General features: G+C 40.3%; 2 protein-coding genes across 3 annotated transcripts; one reads left to right on the plus strand and one right to left on the minus strand.

Annotated features, from left to right (window-relative positions):
• Nucleotides 1–5,338: 5,338 nt before the first annotated feature.
• Nucleotides 5,339–7,510, minus strand: LOC147631841 (uncharacterized). The gene is made up of 3 exons (XM_086808391.1): nt 6,915–7,510; nt 6,101–6,613; nt 5,339–6,005 (listed from the first exon to the last, which is right to left on the minus strand). The coding sequence occupies exons 1-3, from the start codon at nt 7,362–7,364 to the stop codon at nt 5,874–5,876; spliced, it is 1,095 nt and encodes a 364-aa protein (XP_086664517.1). The 5' UTR covers nt 7,365–7,510; the 3' UTR covers nt 5,339–5,873.
• A 1,465-nt stretch (nt 7,511–8,975) lies between these two features.
• Nucleotides 8,976–11,400, plus strand: LOC147631842 (uncharacterized). Of its 2 annotated transcripts, XM_086807895.1 has the most exons (5): nt 8,976–9,327; nt 9,419–9,603; nt 9,681–9,880; nt 9,973–10,241; nt 10,334–11,400. In XM_086807895.1, the coding sequence occupies exons 1-5, from the start codon at nt 9,318–9,320 to the stop codon at nt 11,359–11,361; spliced, it is 1,692 nt and encodes a 563-aa protein (XP_086664021.1). In that variant the 5' UTR covers nt 8,976–9,317; the 3' UTR covers nt 11,362–11,400. The 2 variants fall into 2 exon arrangements, with proteins under 2 accessions (XP_086664021.1, XP_086664020.1); XM_086807894.1 differs by having other exon boundaries at nt 8,976–9,603.
• Nucleotides 11,401–18,799: the final 7,399 nt, after the last annotated feature.

The raw sequence follows: 18,799 nt of genomic DNA on the forward strand, positions 1-18,799 counted from the left end.
ATCTAGCAAGATAACATGTATATGTAGCTCATTAAATGCAAATCATTACGCATTACACAAATCATTAAACATTATGTAAACCATAAAACAGGGCTTCTTTTCCCCAGCTGTGACGGAGATTTTAAAAATAACATTTAAAGTGTCAAACGGGCTTCTTTTCCCCAGTCGTTGAGGGAGATCAAGTATACATTAGCGATGTTTAGGCATATACATTAGCTTATGGATAAGTCCTTTAGGCATATACATTAGAGTATATACATATAGACATAGCGTTGACATGCATGTCTTAGACATTAGATTTCAAGTCGAAAAAGAGACCGAAACGCCTTGGGTATGCGCCAAAAAGAAAATCTCTCTCTCTCTCTCTCTCTCTCTCTCTTGCAAAGTGTGTGTGTGTGTGTAAAAACAAATAAGCACATACATTAATTTCTTATGCACTCACATATATGCTAATATTAGCATATATGTACATAAAATAACAAGCTTGCATACTCATAATTTCAATTAATAATTACAAATTGAGAACAAATTAAAACATAACAAAAAGAGAAGTAATAAAACAACATAATTGGTAATGTGCTTACCTCTAAAATGTGGATTGGATAGTGTGTGTTCGAAGTAGATCTGCAAGCTAGGACACACGTGGGAGGAACAAACCTACACACACATTGCATACATTAGTAATAGATGCACATACACAAGCTCTCTCACTCTCTACATCTCTCACAACACACACATACAAATCCTCTCTCCAAACATAATTAAGAAGGTAAGAAGTAGGATGGAGAGAGGGGAAGGAGATATACACACACATCACACATTTACCCTAATTCTCTCCACACACACACACACACACACACACACACACACACATAAGAAGATGAGGAGATGGGGAGAGGCAAAATGCCCAAGGAGAGAGAGGAAGATCTACACACACCCTTCACTAATTCTCTCCACACACACACACACACACACACACACACACACACACATCAAGAGTGGGTCGAATGGAATAAGGCGAACGCCTGAGAGAGATGAGGGGCAAGACACGCATACCTTATCTTGACATTCTAAGCCTTGCAAAATAGAGAATGAGAGGTTCTCGGCTGTAAAAAAGTTACGGGCGTCAGTATCTGTGTCGGAATATGCGTTGGTATCCACTACGGTATATGCTACGGTATAAGCAGGCATCGGTATCTGCGTCGAAATATGCCTCGGTATCTGCTACGGTATATGCTACGGTATAAGCGTCGGTATACTCCCTTTTGAAAATTACCCGCCCATACTCTTTGCCTCCAAGTTTAGGACGTACATACCGAAACGCTCGACATTTGCGTCGGTATTCTAGCATCAGTATGCCCTAAACCTCTAGCAACTGCAAGTGATTCATAAGGTTCTTTGTCAACACTTTTTAACAATATGGCAATAGATTCATCTTCCTCGATGACTTTCTTTAATGCACTAAGTTGTTGCTGCTTGATACCTTTGAATTTATTGATGTGTTGTGCCATGGTTTCAGTCTCCTTCTTGTTGAGCTTGTAAAACTGCATGAGAAGATTGATCTTTGAGCTCTTTGAGTCAGTGCTAAAGATCTTCTTGAGTTCCTGCCATGCCAACTTGGCAGGAACTCGACAAGATCTTGTTGAGTTCCTGCCATGCCAAGTTGGCATCAGGATGCCAACTTGGCATCCTTGATGCCAGCAATGTGATTAATCACATTGTTATCAAGATTTTGAGCGATAAGGCCCAATGCTTTGTTGTTTTAAGGTGGCTCAACCTCCACTTGTTCGTCTTCAATACGGTGCTAGAGCCCCTTACCCATAAGCAAGTACATGGTCTTGATTTGCCATGTAAGAAAATCCATCACCATTAAATCTCCATGATGATAAGGGGCTCTTACCTGAGTTTTGATTTTAGTGCTCAGGCAGTGTCTAACTCTTACACAATAGATTTGCAAACTATATGCTAGAGATAAACTCAATGCGATGAAAGAATCACTTAAGTTTGAGAAATGCAAGTGGTTGAGATTAATTTTGATGTAACAAAGAGTTTACCACAATGGAATAGCACTCTAATTTTTCAATTTTGCCTTTGATTAAGCACAATTTCTGCAAAATGACTACTAATAAGTGTTAATCACTATGATTAACAGAGCTAAAAAGTGGAGGTTGAAATTGAACACATTGGTAGTGCTTTTGATGGGACTTTTTACTTTGCCTTATTTCCCTTGATTAGCTCTTTTGTTTAGAACTAAAAGGAAGCTTAATGCTTCTTAAAAAATGGCGAAAATGACGAATAAGGGAAACTAGTTTTTTCCTCTAACCGGCTCGTATACTACATGGTTTTAAGATTTGGAATATAAGAATCTTGTACCAAGTACTAGATAACCCTAGAATGGCTTGGTATAGTTCTGCTCACATGCAGCAAATGAGATGAATCACTAGTGATAGCCATACATCGAAAATCGAGTTGAGGAATGAAAAGATTTCTAATTCCTCTGGTACACCTCTTAGCAATGAGCTAAGGAGTCTCCTTTCTTTAAATTAAGCTAATTCAGCTTAAAACTCAAGCATAATTAGGTTACAAGATTGAGACTTATACTTATAGAGAGGCTTGAGAGTTTGCTACATTTTGCATTTCTTGAAATGGTCCATTTTTGTATGAGGAGAGTACAACAAGGCTATGATAGCTCATGTGGGATAACTTGGCTAGGTGACTTGGCACTGTGGCATCACTCATTTCAACACTATCCTCATAATTAAGGATTTATTCCACACACTCTCTACAATGAAGATAATGATCCCATAGATGCACTAGTCCTTATGGAGGAGCTTGTTCTTCCAGGATGCTTTCTTCAAGCTAGAGTAATTGGCAAGATTAGAGCAGTATGTGAAGATGACCCTGAATTTCAAACTTGTAAATACATTAAGGAACTCCTCCCCCATTGATTGGCTTTCATTTTCCAAAGTGTAGTAATTGGGGACAAGATTAGAGCAATATAACAAGATGACCCTAAATTTTGACCTTGCAAAGACATTAAGGATCTTCCCCCCACATTGGTTGTCTTTTGTCTGCTGCCCGAAGCGTGTGAGGTATCTCCTCCTCTATTTTTTTTGTTTTTGTGTTGAGGTAACTTGTGCTATTGTTGGAATGCCAGTGAGAGACCTACATAGTTGACTACCTTGTAGATGCTAAAACATGGATCACAGGCATAAGCTCTTTTATTTATCCAGTGGCATAGCCAAATGTGTGACTTTGATCACCTTCTTTATCACAAGTCCTACTGTGTAGCTTTCTTTGCTCTAGCAGGACATAGCTGGGTCTTTGGTTACCTCTCAAAAAGTTGGACCATGCATCATCATGTAGATTCTTTGTCAAAACTCTCACTCCAATTGATGGTCTTCACCAAGCCTCTTGCATTGTAATGTCCCTCCAATTTTTCATTTGCACTCTGCATTACTCATTGCACTTGTACATGATAACTACACCTGCGTCATTGTTGTTTGTTGAAGCATTTGATGTAATCTTGCTTTTCATTCAATTTTATTTTCTTTTTTAATACTATTGTTGATTCTTATATGCAGGTTAGCTAGGAACCCTTTGGTGTATGGGGCACATTGGCTCACACTAGTGGACTGGGTTCAATTCCCAATCTGCACTCAATCTTTATCAAAACTATACTTGCTGTATCAAGACAGTACCTCTGTGATTTGTTTACTTAGATTTGCACAAAATTAATACGAATATTTTAATATAATTAGTATGAATCTACTTGATTAGACTGTAAACAATATCATATGAGGATAATCTTTACAAATCATTGCAGTTTAATCTTTCTTTGTAAATATTTCTTGGTATTTTCAACTGTTCCTTGATTCTTTAACTATTTCTTGCAAGAATTCAATAAGAACTATAACAAATAGCAAAGAGATGCAAAGAATGTGTTGGATTTTGACAAATATCACTCACAACTGTGAATCTTTGCACCAATCTTGCTCTTTTGCACTTGAATCTTTAATTTTACACTAATCTTAAAACAAATCTTCACTAATCCTCAACTCTACAGTTGAATCTCTAACTCCGCACTTGAAACTGCACAACAAACTATACAACCACCTTTTTCTTACAATATTCTTTTAAGAACTCAAAGATTTGGCAATCTAGGGTTTTAATCTTGAAGAAATAAGGGTTCTAAGGATTAATCTTTGAAAAAGTATGCTCCCTAAGAAAGATAATGCAAGAAATCATTCAAAATTGGTAATTGAAATTTCTATAAACCCTAATTTTGAAAATAAGAAAATCAAGAAAGCAAGTTCAAGAAATTTAAGGAATCAAGTAGTAGGGTTTCTGAAAACAATGATTAATACAAATTCAAAAATGGTCAATACATTTTCATTGCTATTCTTCTTAAATCAAGAAATTAGCAAATTTGAAAACTATGTAAAAATCAAATCCGAAAATGATGAAAGCTCAAATCACTCTCTAATTACAAAACCAAGATCAAAACTAAGAGATAATCCATAAAATGGTTGAAACTCCTAGATTTGGCAAGAAAATACAGAATTTAGGGTTTTTTAATTTTTGGATTTTGCTAATCCGTGATTAGGAAAACCTATTCTAGGACCAAAGATCAGGCTCTGATACCAATGAAAGAAGTGAGGAAGAAGATGACTTGTTAGCGTGGAGTTGGAAACACGAGACATCGTTTACATGAAGTCAATACATTTTCATTGCTATTCTTCTTAAATCAAGAAATTAGCAAATTTGAAAACTATGTAAAAATCAAATCCGAAAATGATGAAAGCTCAAATCACTCTCTAATTACAAAACCAAGATCAAAACTAAGAGATAATCCATAAAATGGTTGAAACTCCTAGATTTGGCAAGAAAATACAGAATTTAGGGTTTTTTAATTTTTGGATTTTGCTAATCCGTGATTAGGAAAACCTATTCTAGGACCAAAGATCAGGCTCTGATACCAATGAAAGAAGTGAGGAAGAAGATGACTTGTTAGCGTGGAGTTGGAAACACGAGACATCGTTTACATGAAGTCAATACATTTTCATTGCTATTCTTCTTAAATCAAGAAATTAGCAAATTTGAAAACTATGTAAAAATCAAATCCGAAAATGATGAAAGCTCAAATCACTCTCTAATTACAAAACCAAGATCAAAACTAAGAGATAATCCATAAAATGGTTGAAACTCCTAGATTTGGCAAGAAAATACAGAATTTAGGGTTTTTTAATTTTTGGATTTTGCTAATCCGTGATTAGGAAAACCTATTCTAGGACCAAAGATCAGGCTCTGATACCAAAGAAGATGACTTGTTAGCGTGGAGTTGGAAACACGAGACATCGTTTACATGAAGTCCAATACATGGGTAGAGGTCACCATGGACGCTTGGGCATGAGCTCCAAGAAGACATAGATGTCTATATGATAAAAGTGTAAAAAAGGGTACAATATCCATGAGCCCTATCCTTTGGTAGCCCCTATCTTAACGAAATGCTAGTTGTGAGTTGAGTTTGCTTTAGTGCCAGTAGTATAATGTTTTGTGTGAATTGATAAATACTCCAATAATGCACATGTTTAGCAAATTTCATTTGAGCATGTAGCTACATATAGGCGAAATTAATGCTCTACTTGCATATAGGCGCTCTTACTTGTAGGATACATCGGGTCGTCACATCAAAGAGACTTCTTCAAATTGGCTCACATATGAACAATCATAACCGTGAGCATAAAACTGGCATGGTTGGCCGGGCGGCGGGGGGGCATAATTCTGATTTAATGCAACCTTCCCCTCAACCGAAACTTGTACATCAATAAAGTTTTTTGCGTATTGGAATGATCATGGCCGAAACCACTATTTCAAGCCTTAAATACCTGGAACTCACTTTCATGGTTCTTCCCTCTTCTTCCTTGAACACTTGAATGTCTCCACCACCACTCCTTAATTTCGAGTAATATCTCATCGGCACTTGGTATGGAATTCTCCCCATCCTGCATTCCCAAGCAAAACAAAATGTGTATAGGTCGAATAGGTTTCATTATTCAAGACATTAAATAGCTCAATTAAGGAGGAAGGGCGGTTATACCTTGTATTTTGCCAAAATGTTGACACTGGAATTGTTGTTTTCTTCAGAAAACTTGAATTCTACATGGATGCAGTGCAGCTTCTTCTCTTCAAGACCGCTAATAGCCTTGATAATGGTGTCATTAGCTTCTGCTAGTTGGACAGTCATGTTCATGTTGATGTGAAAAAGAGGCGGTTGTTGACCAGCGGCCTGCTGGCTTGTCAGCACCTTCATGCCCGAGTACTGGGTTTCCGGCGGATCAGCTGAAGAGACTGACCGACTGCAAGAGCCGGTCTGTGCAGGAGGAGGAGGAGTTGGCGGCTGATGCAGATCAGTTGAGAGAAAGTACTGCAGTTGGTGGCTAGCCGCCGCCGTTACACAGCTACTAGTAGCTGCAGTGCCCGCGATCATGGGCGCGGAAGGCTTTGAAGCAGCTTGTATTACACGCACGGCTTGCTCAAGCTCATCGGCACGGTTCTGGAGTTGTTTGAGGTGTTGGAGAGTACGCTCCAGGATAGTCACCTTATCGGCTTTCTGCCAGACAAAGTAAAATTACAGAGAGAAACAATCAATGCAGGATATATGATTATATGGGAAACAACACTAATTTACTCATATAGGAATAATTACTGATCATCATAACTACAGCTAACCAATTAAGCAACTGATCCCTGTAGACCTATGAATTTATATGTGATTTAGATACACCCGCTATGTAATTAATGACTGAGTCACACACTGGCTGGCTGGACAAGCACAGCCTTACATTGCTGCAGCCTCTCGTCCTTAAAATTCACGCATATGCTAGACATTGGTAGAAAGAAGTAGTCGTCACCTTCATTATACTTGGCACAACATTTCTGAGGGCTTTGAAGCTTTCGCTTTGCCTTTGCCTCCGTTTGCGCTCTGCTATCATGTGTAGCCTAGCCACTTCGACCTTTTGCTGCACTCTGCTATTGCCATCCAGCTTAAGATTAGAGGAAATGGAAGGTGTGCATAAACTCGGTAACTCATGCAGACAATTAGTCAGTAAATTAGTCTGGCCATTAATTCCCTCAAAAGAACCAGCTGCTGAATGGTCCTCTAATTTCCCCCTAAATTCTCTACCTACACTAGCCAGCCTTGGAAGAAACCGTGTGAGACATCTCTTCAACAGAGAACAGCTAGACGTAGGACGAGTACCACCCTGCATTTGTATATCTTCATCAAATTGCGGTCTCCAAGGCTTGAATCCAACATGAGTACTGGGTAGTGTTGTCGAGTTGTTGCTTGTGCTGCATGCCATGAGACTCTTTGCAGGATTTATATCAATGAAACTGGCTGGCCAAATATTGCAGGGTACTGGAGTTATCAATGAAAGTAGCTGGGCTGACTGGTCATATGCGGTAGCATAACTATAGCAATCCTTCTCAGGAGGAGGAGGAGGAGGAGGAGGACGGCTGTAGTTAGATTTCGGGTTGATTGCCAGCGTGGAGGTTTTTTGGCCACGCTGGCAATTTTGCTTTGAATGCGCCGCTGGACGCCGCCGTCACCGCAAACGGAAGCGACAAACGCACGCCGCTGGACGCCGCCGTCACCGCAAACGGAAGCGGCAAACGCACGGTGCAGAGCAGAACCATCCGCCCCTCTTTGTAGCCAAGTTCCTTGCATTCGTGCAGTTGAAGGTCGGCATGAGGAGAGTACAACGCAACGATAGCCGCACGGTGCAGACATCCGCAACGCCTGCAACCTGAACGCCAGAGCACAAGTTCATTATCGTGATTCCTTCCACCTGAACGACATTCTTCCTCTGCTTGACTACAGCAGGTTCTCATACCAGGAACTGCATGTAGCCAATGCTCTCCCATCCTGGCGGGGGGCGACCTCTGCTCCGCTCCGGATACGCTGTACGCCCACGCCTCCTTCGCCGTAAACGACTATTGGCAGAACATGAGGGCCAAAGGCGCCACCTGTGACTTCCAAGGCGCGGCCATGCTCGTCACCAACGATCCCAGTGAGTCAGTCTGATCATCACCTCCTCAAACCTCGACTCTGTTTTGTTTTTTGCTAACCCTACATTACGAGCTGCTGATCTTCCTTGGCTTGTACTGCAATGCAGGTTTTGGACAATGCAACTACCCTGGGGGACCTGCGCCGCCCACCACCAGCTAGTAGGCTCTAAGCAACAGATTCTCACGATGGCCGTAGCTGCTTATTGGGCCTCCGACAGCCGCCCATAATGCTTTTCTCACAGACTTGGGCACTGGTGGATGCGGCTCTGTATATGGCGGCATGCTTCCAGACGAAAATTGCTGTGAAGGCTGTTGAAAGAAGCAGTTCCTGGCTGAAGTGACCACCATAGGTCGCACCAGCTGGTTTATTTTAGCTCATTTAGCAACAATCGATGGGCACCCCTGTTCCCACGCATGGTCTTTTTGATGTTTCCGGAATACAATGGAGACTGGTACACAATGAAAGGTCGAAGTACAAAGTGCAAAGGGAAGCTCGTATTCCATGGGCTCATGTTGGCGAGTTTGTGAACAGAGAAGCACAAAATCCGGACTTCCCTACAACGTTTACGAGGTACTCCCACCATCATCGCACACCAGGCTCGCTAATACGGCCATTCAAGGATTCATGGCTTGAGAGCACCATGTAAGTGTTTATTTTCCATTACCTTATTTAAATGATTGGCATGCCATGCTTTAGACTTATACCCAATTATCATTGCCAATAGATATTGGTGTGCTTTTGGGACACGTGCTGCTTCCAAACGTGTATGCCATGTGCATGAACAATCGGGTGGAAAAGATGTAGAGTGCAAGAGTAATGTGCATGAAAATGAGCTTGACGATGGGGAGTTACATGGTTGTCCTACCATCAATGAAGACAGCGTAAAATCCTCTACCAAATTAAATGCCAATTTGATCAAGAAAGAGACTAAGCCAAGGCGGCCACCCAAGGCAGCAGGACAGCGCATTCGAGGGTGTCAATGCCATTTCATGGTGAATCGTCTATACTTGGATCCTAGCATCGCAGTTATATCTTATATTAATCCCTTTCACACAAATAAAGAAGATATCATCTGCCATGGGGAGCCTTGTAAGAATGAGGGAAACACCCTTCTTCTCCTCTCTCCATGGATTTCATTGGAAAAAAAAGTTTGGGTTTCTAACTTGTTGTTCAAGGGCTTTACTCCACAACAAGTTTTCGATGCACACATTCAAAGTTTGCATATACGACAAAGCAAAGAGCCCAAATGTCCAATGGTGAGGGATGACTACTTATTGCTCCAAGATATACTCAATATTGAAAGGAAACATGCTATGGAGACATATCAACTACATGATGATGATGCAGAGAGTACAAGGCGATGGTGTACACAAAATGCGGATATGATATTTGTTTACCAGGAGCAAAATCTTCAAGTACAGAAGGAATTCTTTTTAGGGATCCAAACCCCATGGCAAAGAGAGATTTGTGACAAGTTTGGAAATGGAAATTTGTTGGCTATGGACTCCACATTTGGAACGAACAAGTACAAGGTATGCTTCAATTCTTGTCTGTTTTTTGCCATGTTCAAGTCAAGGTACTTGTACTTACTATACCTAAAATGATGTAGTTCCATTTGTATACAATTCTCGTATTTGACACACATCGCAATGGCATCCCAATTGCGTGGGTTCTTGCCTCAAGTGCCACCTTTGAGGCTGTGCGATATTGGTTGACAAAGTTTCGAGATCGCATGCTTGATCACCATAAATCGTGGCAGCCAAATGCTTTCATGGTGGATGATGCGGAGAGAGAAATTGATGCACTAAGGTAATTTTCCTGACATAATGCATGGTGCTTGGACAATGCTTTATGACCATTGCTTGGATTTGTACCCTCAATACTTGGATTTGTACTCGCAGGGTCGTTTTCAATTTGCCGGTGTACTTGTGCTTATGGCATGTACGTAGGTGTTGGCTAAAACACCTCATTCGAAAGGTTAAAGATTGGCCAACACGTGCGGCCATGTTTCGGATGCTTGGTAACATCATGAATATGCGGGGAGGGTCCTCGTCTTCATATGAGCTCACCAAGGATGAAGCTAGGGAAATGATATGCAAGTTCAAGGAAGATTTTCAAAGTGAGAAGGAGTTCCTCCACTACTTTGAAATGCAGTGGCAGCCTAAAATAGGTGACTATGAGCTATTTTTCTTGCTTCAATGTGTTCCCAATGTGTTATGTTCTCTTATGGTCATATATGCTTACAAGTCTTCATTATGTTAGACATGTGGGTGCGTGCGACAAGGACATTGCCACATTCCAATCAAGACACGAATGGTGCAATCGAGGCGTACCATGGAGTTTTGAAGTACAGATTTCTAGGATCTTCTAAGAAAATGGTGGGGCGTCGAGTGGATTGGCTTCTTTACAAGCTAACAACAGCTTGTGTACCTCATTATTGGTACATACAAGTTGTGAAGGAAGGGGGATTTAAGAGAAACAATGCCATTGAGAAGGTAGTGGAGAGCTCGCGTGAACGAGCTCTCAAAATTCCAGATGATTATGTGTCATTCATTGGTAGCAACATGAAGGCAGATGCTTACGTTCGAAGCCTCTCCAATCCAAACCAAGTGTACACTGTCTACAACTCAGATTGTCAATGGGCATGTTGTACATGCCATTGGTCCGAGCTTGGCAACATATGCAAGCATCAAATCAAGGTGATGCTCATGGCCGGTGTTCAGGAGCAAGGTATGGTGTCACATTGTGTGAGCATGTATGAAGATAGTGCCTTGGAGATGGTCCCGAGGAGACTACTTGAGATTAAGCCTGATGACCTCAACATTGAGGATGATGCGAGCTTGGAGGAAGGGCACAATTGTGAGGCTGCATCTTCAAAGTCTACAAAGAGGTCAAGCTTGAATCATTTACATGACACTTTCCAACAACTTGTGGATTTTGTACAGGATGATGCCGAGCTTATTCATGAGGCTACCACTAGCATGAAGAAGACACTTGGGCAACTACATACATTGAAAGCACAAAGAGAGGAGGGCATTGAGCTTGCAAAGTCTTTTGTACGAACTAGAGATGGCTTTGGGAATAGCTTGAAGAGAGCAAAGTCTTTCATTGAGAAAGGGATCAACAGGAAGAAGCACAAAACAATGTATGGCAATCAAGTTGGCACCTCCTTCATTGCTACAGTTAAGGGTAGACGCCCCTCCATGCAAGCCAAATTGGATGCACGTGCAGTTAAAGAGTCGATGCAAGCAACAATTGAGCTAGAGGGCAATGACGCCCAGATTACATGATGGCATCTATATGTATGAATGTATAACCATTGTATCATGAAGCCCATATTACATGAAGGTGGATTTTCAAATCTATATATGCTCTCTATTGTGATTTACAAATTGTTGTTCTAAGGTTTGGTAATGTACAATGTAGGCTCTCTCTATCTCCCTTGTCTACATTCTGAAAATTGAAAACTGATCTGAACCATAAAAATGAAAACTGAAAATGTCAAAATGTCGTCAAAAAAGTAGGGTCTTCAAAATGTCATCCAAAACGTAAACCCCATGGCAAAAAGTTCATAATGTCATCATAATGTCAAAATGCCATAAATGGAGATAGGCAGCCCTTAAGCTCATGTGTTCTTCCCTAGAATAGTCTCCACAAAAGCGTCGTCGTTCAAATCCAAGCCTTCATTCACATGAGGTTGTGAATTTCAATATAAGTAAATTTGAATTTCAATATAAGTAAATTTGAAATTCTCCTTTAATTATAGTAATTATAGGCATATGCTTAACATATACATATGTTTTTTAAGTTTGTTTGGTGGTAGTATAAAAAGTGCATGGTTGAAAAGAAAGACCCTTTTGCACTGAGTCATTGACCTAGTAGATGGGATACCAATATTGTAGTCAACAAACTTGATTATTACGAAACTATTCAAAAAACGTCTTAGGGGTTGGAGTTAGAACATTCAGCTAATCTACCTTTGATGTCAAATGGTTCAAAGGAGTTGGAGTTAGAACATTCAGCTTATTTACCTTTGATGTCAAATGGTTCAAAGGTGGTGTGTGGAGGTGTTGAATATCAAAATGGTGGTATGTTATACAAGTGACTCCTCTATCAAATGGTGGTATTTTATATAAGTCATTATTTTATATTATATACAAGTGACAATGAGAATGGCCATGTTTAAGATAAATAAGAAACCATAGTGGAGCATAAGCAAACTTGCACCAATATTGCATCATCTAGTAGTGATAAACATTACTGTCAAAGCTTCAAAAACATAAACATCCACACGGGTGAAGGGTAGTGGCAACTAAGGGTAGGTAAAAGGGTATGGCGGCTAAGGCTGGTTCACATGGGGTGCACGCACACGGGCTAACACACACACACACACACAATACATATGATTCAAATATGTCTACGTGGTGGAGACTCTCACACATTACACATAATCTGCCACTTGTGCGAGTGACCAAAATCAATTTCGATATTTAAACCTTTTTCATCAAGTTGAGTGTTCACAGAAACTATTTTTTCCAAAGGATCAAAAAACTTGGAGCCTTAAAATGTTAAAAAAATTTCTTAAAAATTTGCAAATTATTGAGCTAAAAGTATACCTAAAATGCCATGAATTTCAAATATTTTAGCTCTCTGCCCGTGGAGGCTCCTCCTCCTCTGCTTCGACTGCTATGTTGATGACTAGCCGATGGAGGTGAGGGGGAACCCAGATACATTGAAATCATCGAACCAGCCTTGGCTATCGTTGCGTTGTACTATCCTTTTACGAATGCAAGCAACTTGGCTACAAAGAGGGGCGGATGGTTCTGCTCTGCACCGTGCGTTTGTCGCTTCCGTTTGCGGTGACGGCGGCGTCCAGCGGCGCATTCAAAGCAAAATTGCCAGCGTGGCCAAAAAACCTCCACGCTGGCAATCAACCCGAAATCTAACTACAGCCGAGGAGGACTATGACATCCAGAGATCATGGACTCCGAGTCTAATAATTGACGCCCAGTTAGTTGGATTAATGAACCTTGGTCATTAGATGGTACAGCATTAATGGAAGAAGCCTGCTTAGGATAACTCCAAGAATCACAGTTACAGTAATCATAGTTATAATCGGCGGCAGAGGCAATTGGGGCCGGGGGAGATAAAAGACTTGGAGAGTGCTTGAAAGAAACACGCTGATCCGATATGGTAGGTGGGCTCATGAGTACTGTGTTCATGTGATTCAGGGGGGATAAAGTAACAAGCTGATGATCATTATGATTAATTGGCCAATAATTCTGTGCAGGATCCATATATGGCTGGTGTAGGGGCACGTTAAAATGGGCTTGATTATCTCCTGCGCATGTAAAGAGCAGGGCGCAAGAGCTCTTAGTCTGTGGCAATGCGAGAAGCAGTGGCCTTTACACAGGGACAAGACTGTCCAACGCGCACCGTCGACCAGGACCTGTCCACGAATCATAGGTTGCCATGTCAGAACCTGCTGGCCCAGTCAGGCTCCATAGGCCCATAACCTATGACGCCACTTTGCAAAATGTGTGATTTTCCACCACGTTTGCATTTGATTTTTGGCTACACAATCTGTAATGACCCACCCTACCCTTTGATTTTTTGACTACAGCAGTGACCCATCTGCCATGATTTGATGTTAGCATCCATGACCCCTCCAAACAAAAAAATCAGGTGGTCAAGGACCCTCAAAACATGACAAAGGGACCCTTAATTCACCCCCCCCCCCCCCCCCTTGCTCTTAGGCTATAAACTACCCACCACTTTGCAACATGTGTCGTTTACAAAAGCATCCGATACACATGAGCAATATGCCATGACTTGGTGATAGCAACCTTTGAAACAAGGACCCTTAATTCATGACAAGGATTTAAAAGGAAGCATTAATTATAATAATGAGCTGATGCTCTAGAATCGTAATTAAATTCAACAACATATAAAAACCTTTTGAAGTCCTACAATGTTTTATCATGATCAAGAGAATGACTCCCTGGAACCATGAGATTTATCGCATAACCTTTTTTAATTGGGCTATTCACACTTATTAATCTATGCTACCCAAAATTAGTCCTTAAAAAAACTAGAATACCACTTACTTTTGGAATATGACTAATTGATCATCCAGACATATGACTAATTGATCCAGACATATGGCGAAAATAATTTATAATTCATATTAGTATTAAAACATGTTTATGCCAAACATCTTTGTATCTTAACAAAAGATAACTATTTCACATTGTATAGTCAATAATTGTTCTAATTTCAATATCAAGCTTTGTGATCTTTTAAGAAATGATGTTGACATACCTTGTGCACACCACCGTTTTCTCAAGGGCCTCTTATCTTGGAATTGTGAATATCTAGAAAAACTTTTTACACCTTCAAAAAACTCATGCTAACTTGACAACACATCAACCTCTTACCGATCTACTAGGTATACAACCAATAAATTTAAGAGAGCCTTAAAGTCTAAGTTATCTTAACTTTGGTGAAAAATCTCAAGATAAGGTAACTCGCTATTCGTGACTCAACTTGGGTCTTTGAATTTGATTGCAAGTGTTCCCCTATATGACATTAGCCTGAAAAAATTATATTATATTACATATGATAAACACTTGGCAATATCTCTTTTCATAAGTGTTGAGTCATTTTCAATCCTTCTTTTAAATTCTACACGACTCTTCTATGCCACATTGTTTCTCCATTGTAGTGTTATCTAAGGTCCCTACATTGCCTAGGAATTCCATGAACCCCTCGCCTACTAGAAACAACCCAAATTTTATCTTATGTGAAGTCTGACGATTAACTTTTAGTAAAAGATTAATTCCATAATGTTTTTCCTCTCTAGATCAAGTAAAGTCATGGGACCTTCTTATCTTTGAGCTAAGTTTATTACTTGTAAAGCCTATCTATGAGATAAGGAGGTTCATCATTATAGGAGCATTATAGATTCATTATCATCATATTTCACCCCAAAAAGTAAGTTTTTTCTTGACTGAAAGTTTGGTTTATTAGCATGTGTTGAGGTCATGTGAATAAATGTTTTTTGAGACTAAGCATAAGTGTCTAAAGATTCAAGGTGTGACTAATTTTTTTAAAAGGCTAAGCATTATTGAAAGAAGAAAATAATCATCCATTATCATTAAAGATGATTTTTTAAAAAGGCTAAACATTGTTGGAAGAAGAAAATAATCATCCATTAGAGTGACCAAAGGTTTAAAGGATAAAATGTTATTTCAAAAGCATGAAGGTTTTATCCTAGTTACATTTAGCATAAAGTACATGCCAAGGATAGCCACCTATTTCCCTATATTCAAGGAGATAATTCTGGAGACAATAGGAGACATTTGAAATTATTCTCTAGCAACTCAAAAACTCAAGTTTCTTCGGCCTTAGTGGCTTTTACTTGAAGCCTATTTAAGGCCACCAATTTATAAATGAAGTGCCCTTGCTTATGCTAATCACTTCTGTCAGACTTAAACATTTTCATGATTAGATTTTAACTCTTATTGCTTAGTTGTTGGAGGTACATGGGTAGTGGGAATTGCAAGATGGAAAAAAGGGATACCAAGTAATCCCACATGCAAAGGCAGTATGGAAGATGAATGGACACATATAGTCCAAAGTGATTACCAAAAGTAATACCACATACAAAGGTAGTGTGGAAGATGAAAGGGTATATCTAGTCCATAGGGACGACTCCTATCGTCAACTCCTCCAAGCTTGCCTTTAGTGGAAGACTAGAGGGCTGGTTAGGTAGATTACGGATATGCCTTGGCGGCATGCTAGAGTCTCCGTAGCCCCATGCAGATGTACTGTGTGCCTCTAGGCATGCTAGTAGCCCTCACGAAAGGGGCACACTGGGCATATATGTTGGCTAATCATTCGTTTCTTCCTTGGTGTGTGAACCATGACATATCATGGGTGGTGTGACAACTCTTGGTTTCCAAGATTAGTTTGTTCACCATGCTTAACCACCATGTCTAATCATCATTTCTATCCACCCTTTAAGCTTTCGTCAATCACAACCTAGGAGTGGTGTTAAAGCCTAGTTTATCCAAGCATAGGTTTAATTAGTTTATCCATGTATAGCTGATCCAAGACCGGGTTTATATTAATTAAAAAAGACCACATTAGTGTTGAGATATCGAGCTCAACTAGTGCTACGGCAGACATTAATGACCCGCCTGGGTGATAGCTTCTGCGTCTACACCACTGGCATAGTTGGTGAGATTATGGGTGATATGCAGCCAGTGGGATGACAGGCTATGTGACAGACATTTTGGATTACTAGAGACTGGCATAGTTATAGCGCCAACTCATTTAGTCGTGTTCGCATTATGGACAGACCCTTGTATGTTGTAGTAGTTGAGTACTTACTACTAACCCATATAGTGTGTACTCTTATCTTTATGTTATGTTGGTTGAGTAGAGAAGAAGAAGATAGAAGAAAATTTAGCTATCCATCTCTCTCTTGTGTCTTGCTCTCTCTTGTATGTGTTTGTGTTTTCTTGCTAGGGTTTGAAGCTCTCCTTCTCTTTATGGTATTAGAGCCTGGTTTGTGTGAGAGCTAAGGAGGCAAGGAAGAGGTAAGAACAAGCCAGGAAGGAAGCGGTACTAAACGAGTAAGAGCACCATCATCTCTTTTCCCTTCTTGGTTTAGGTACAACACCCCCTCAGTAGCTCTGGGAGTTACACATCTTCGATTGAGTAGCTGTCTTCAAGCGGGAGCGGAGCTACACGAGGGCAAGTATTCTGTCCTATTGGACAATACTTGTTTCAGCTAGATTCACGTTACGGGCCCCGTTTCGTCACTGCAGGGTATTTTCGATAGTTTTTTGAAAGTTCTGGTAGAGAACTATTTTTGCTCAAAATTTGGTTATTGTAATAGTGTAGCAGTACATTTTGGAAGTACAGACAGGGTTTGCACATGTATTGTTGATATTGGGTGTATGTACATGTACTCTGGTCACATTTGGTGACCAGAGTACAGGCTGTGCTGAAGTACCACTGCTGCTATTTACAGGAGATAGTTACAAGAGATACTGCTGTATTACAGGTTGCATACAGAAGTTGTCTGTTTGTAGGTTATTTGATTGCTGTGCTGAAGTACCACTGCTGCAGTTACAGGAGATACTGCTGTATTACATTTGGTGACACACAGGCCGTGCTGAAGTACCACTGCTGCAGTTACAGGAGATACTGCTGTATTACAGGTTGCATACAAAAGTTGTCTGTTTGCAGGTTATTTAATTGCTACAGGAAAACATGTCTGATGACGAAATTAATCAGATTGTTAGTGAGAAGCTAGATAAGAATAATTACCATGTGTGGAAGTTCAGAATGACCAATTATTCCCTAATGGGTAAAGGATTTTGGGATTATGTAGAAGGAGACAATGAGGAGCCTCCAGAGTTATCTGAGGAGAATACCACTCCTACAGATATAAAGGCATTCAAGGATTGGAATCACGGTGCAAGAAAAGTCATGTACTAGCTTTCAATTAGTGTCACAGACACTATGATAGGACACATACAGGATGCAAACACTCCAGTAGTTGTATGGCAGAATCTAGTTCAGATGTTCCAGACAAACACAAAGGCAAGGAAGTTGCAATTAAAGCAAGAGTTGCATCTACTCTAATTCAGGTAGAGGTCATGGTCGAGGCCAAGGTGGTGGCTGACAAGGAAATCAGAATTTTGGACAACAACTGTCCAATGATTCACAGCAGCAATCATACACAGATGGAAGAGGCTAGTCTAGAGGCAGGGGCAGCCAAAGAGGCCGAGGTGGTTGGCAAAGAAATCAAAATGCAAATGGCATAGAATGCTATTACTGTGGAAAACCATAACACATGGCAAAGGAGTGCTACTACAGAAAGCAGAATGGCATTAAAAGTGGGAAGTTGCAGAGCAAGGCAACTATGCATCATTTAGTAAACATGGAGGTGATGACAGAAGTGAGCAGTTGTTTGTGATGCAGCACATGTTAGTTCCATAACATGGGATGTGTCAGGATCTCAAGATATATGGTATGTGGATTCTGGCGCCTCAAACCACATGACCAGTCATGCTGAGTGGTTTAGAGATATGCAAAAAATGGAAAAACTAGGTTATGTAGAAACAGGTGATGATATTGTGCGTCCCATTGCGCATGTTGGTAAAGTGCCATTGTCTATGCAGGATGACAAAATGTACTTGGCTGATGTACTTCATGTTTCAAATATTACAAAGAACTTGGTTTCTGTTGGACAGATGGCTGAGCAGGGTCTGCAAGTATGTTTTGTGGAAGACTTCAAAAATAAGTGTCGCTTGGTTGCAAAGGGTAACAAAAATGGCAGGATGTTTACTTTGGATGTGAACATGCATGAGATAAAGGCAGCTATGTTTGCGCATGGAACATGTGTCATTGCAGATATTGACATATGGCACAAGCGCATTGGTCATGTGAATGTACAGTGATTGAAGTCTATGCAGGCCCAAAATATTATTGTAGGTTTTGCCAAAGTTTAAGGTTGACGGTATGCATAAGATATGTGAAGCATGCTAGCTTGGTAAGTAGGCCAAACATGCTTTCCCACATGAAAAGCATGTCAGTGCAATGCCATTGGACATCATACATTCAAATGTATGGGAACTGACCAAGACTTTAACAATTGCATGTTGTTGCACGTTGTCGTGCCATAGCACGCCTATGGTGTGAAATCATGCATAT

This window comes from Cibotium barometz, chromosome 14, assembly GCF_041138505.1.
Source record: "Cibotium barometz isolate CiBa-2024 chromosome 14, ASM4113850v1, whole genome shotgun sequence".
NCBI classification, from domain to species: Eukaryota; Viridiplantae; Streptophyta; class Polypodiopsida; order Cyatheales; family Cibotiaceae; genus Cibotium; species Cibotium barometz.

What these genes read in the sequence shown, in the direction of transcription:
- LOC147631841 (XM_086808391.1), bottom strand. Translation starts at nt 7,364, where the DNA reads ATGGCATGCAGCACAAGCAACAACTCGACAACACTACCCAGTACTCAT. An exon ending in TTGTGCCAAGTATAATGAAG is followed by an intron (nt 6,614 to 6,914) that starts GTGACGACTACT and finishes TTTGTCTGGCAG; the next exon opens with AAAGCCGATAAGGTGACTAT. An exon ending in ACATTTTGGCAAAATACAAG is followed by an intron (nt 6,006 to 6,100) that starts GTATAACCGCCC and finishes TTGGGAATGCAG; the next exon opens with GATGGGGAGAATTCCATACC.
- LOC147631842 (XM_086807894.1), top strand. Translation starts at nt 9,061, where the DNA reads ATGGTGAATCGTCTATACTTGGATCCTAGCATCGCAGTTATATCTTAT. An exon ending in TTGGAACGAACAAGTACAAG is followed by an intron (nt 9,604 to 9,680) that starts GTATGCTTCAAT and finishes AAAATGATGTAG; the next exon opens with TTCCATTTGTATACAATTCT. An exon ending in GCAGTGGCAGCCTAAAATAG is followed by an intron (nt 10,242 to 10,333) that starts GTGACTATGAGC and finishes TCATTATGTTAG; the next exon opens with ACATGTGGGTGCGTGCGACA.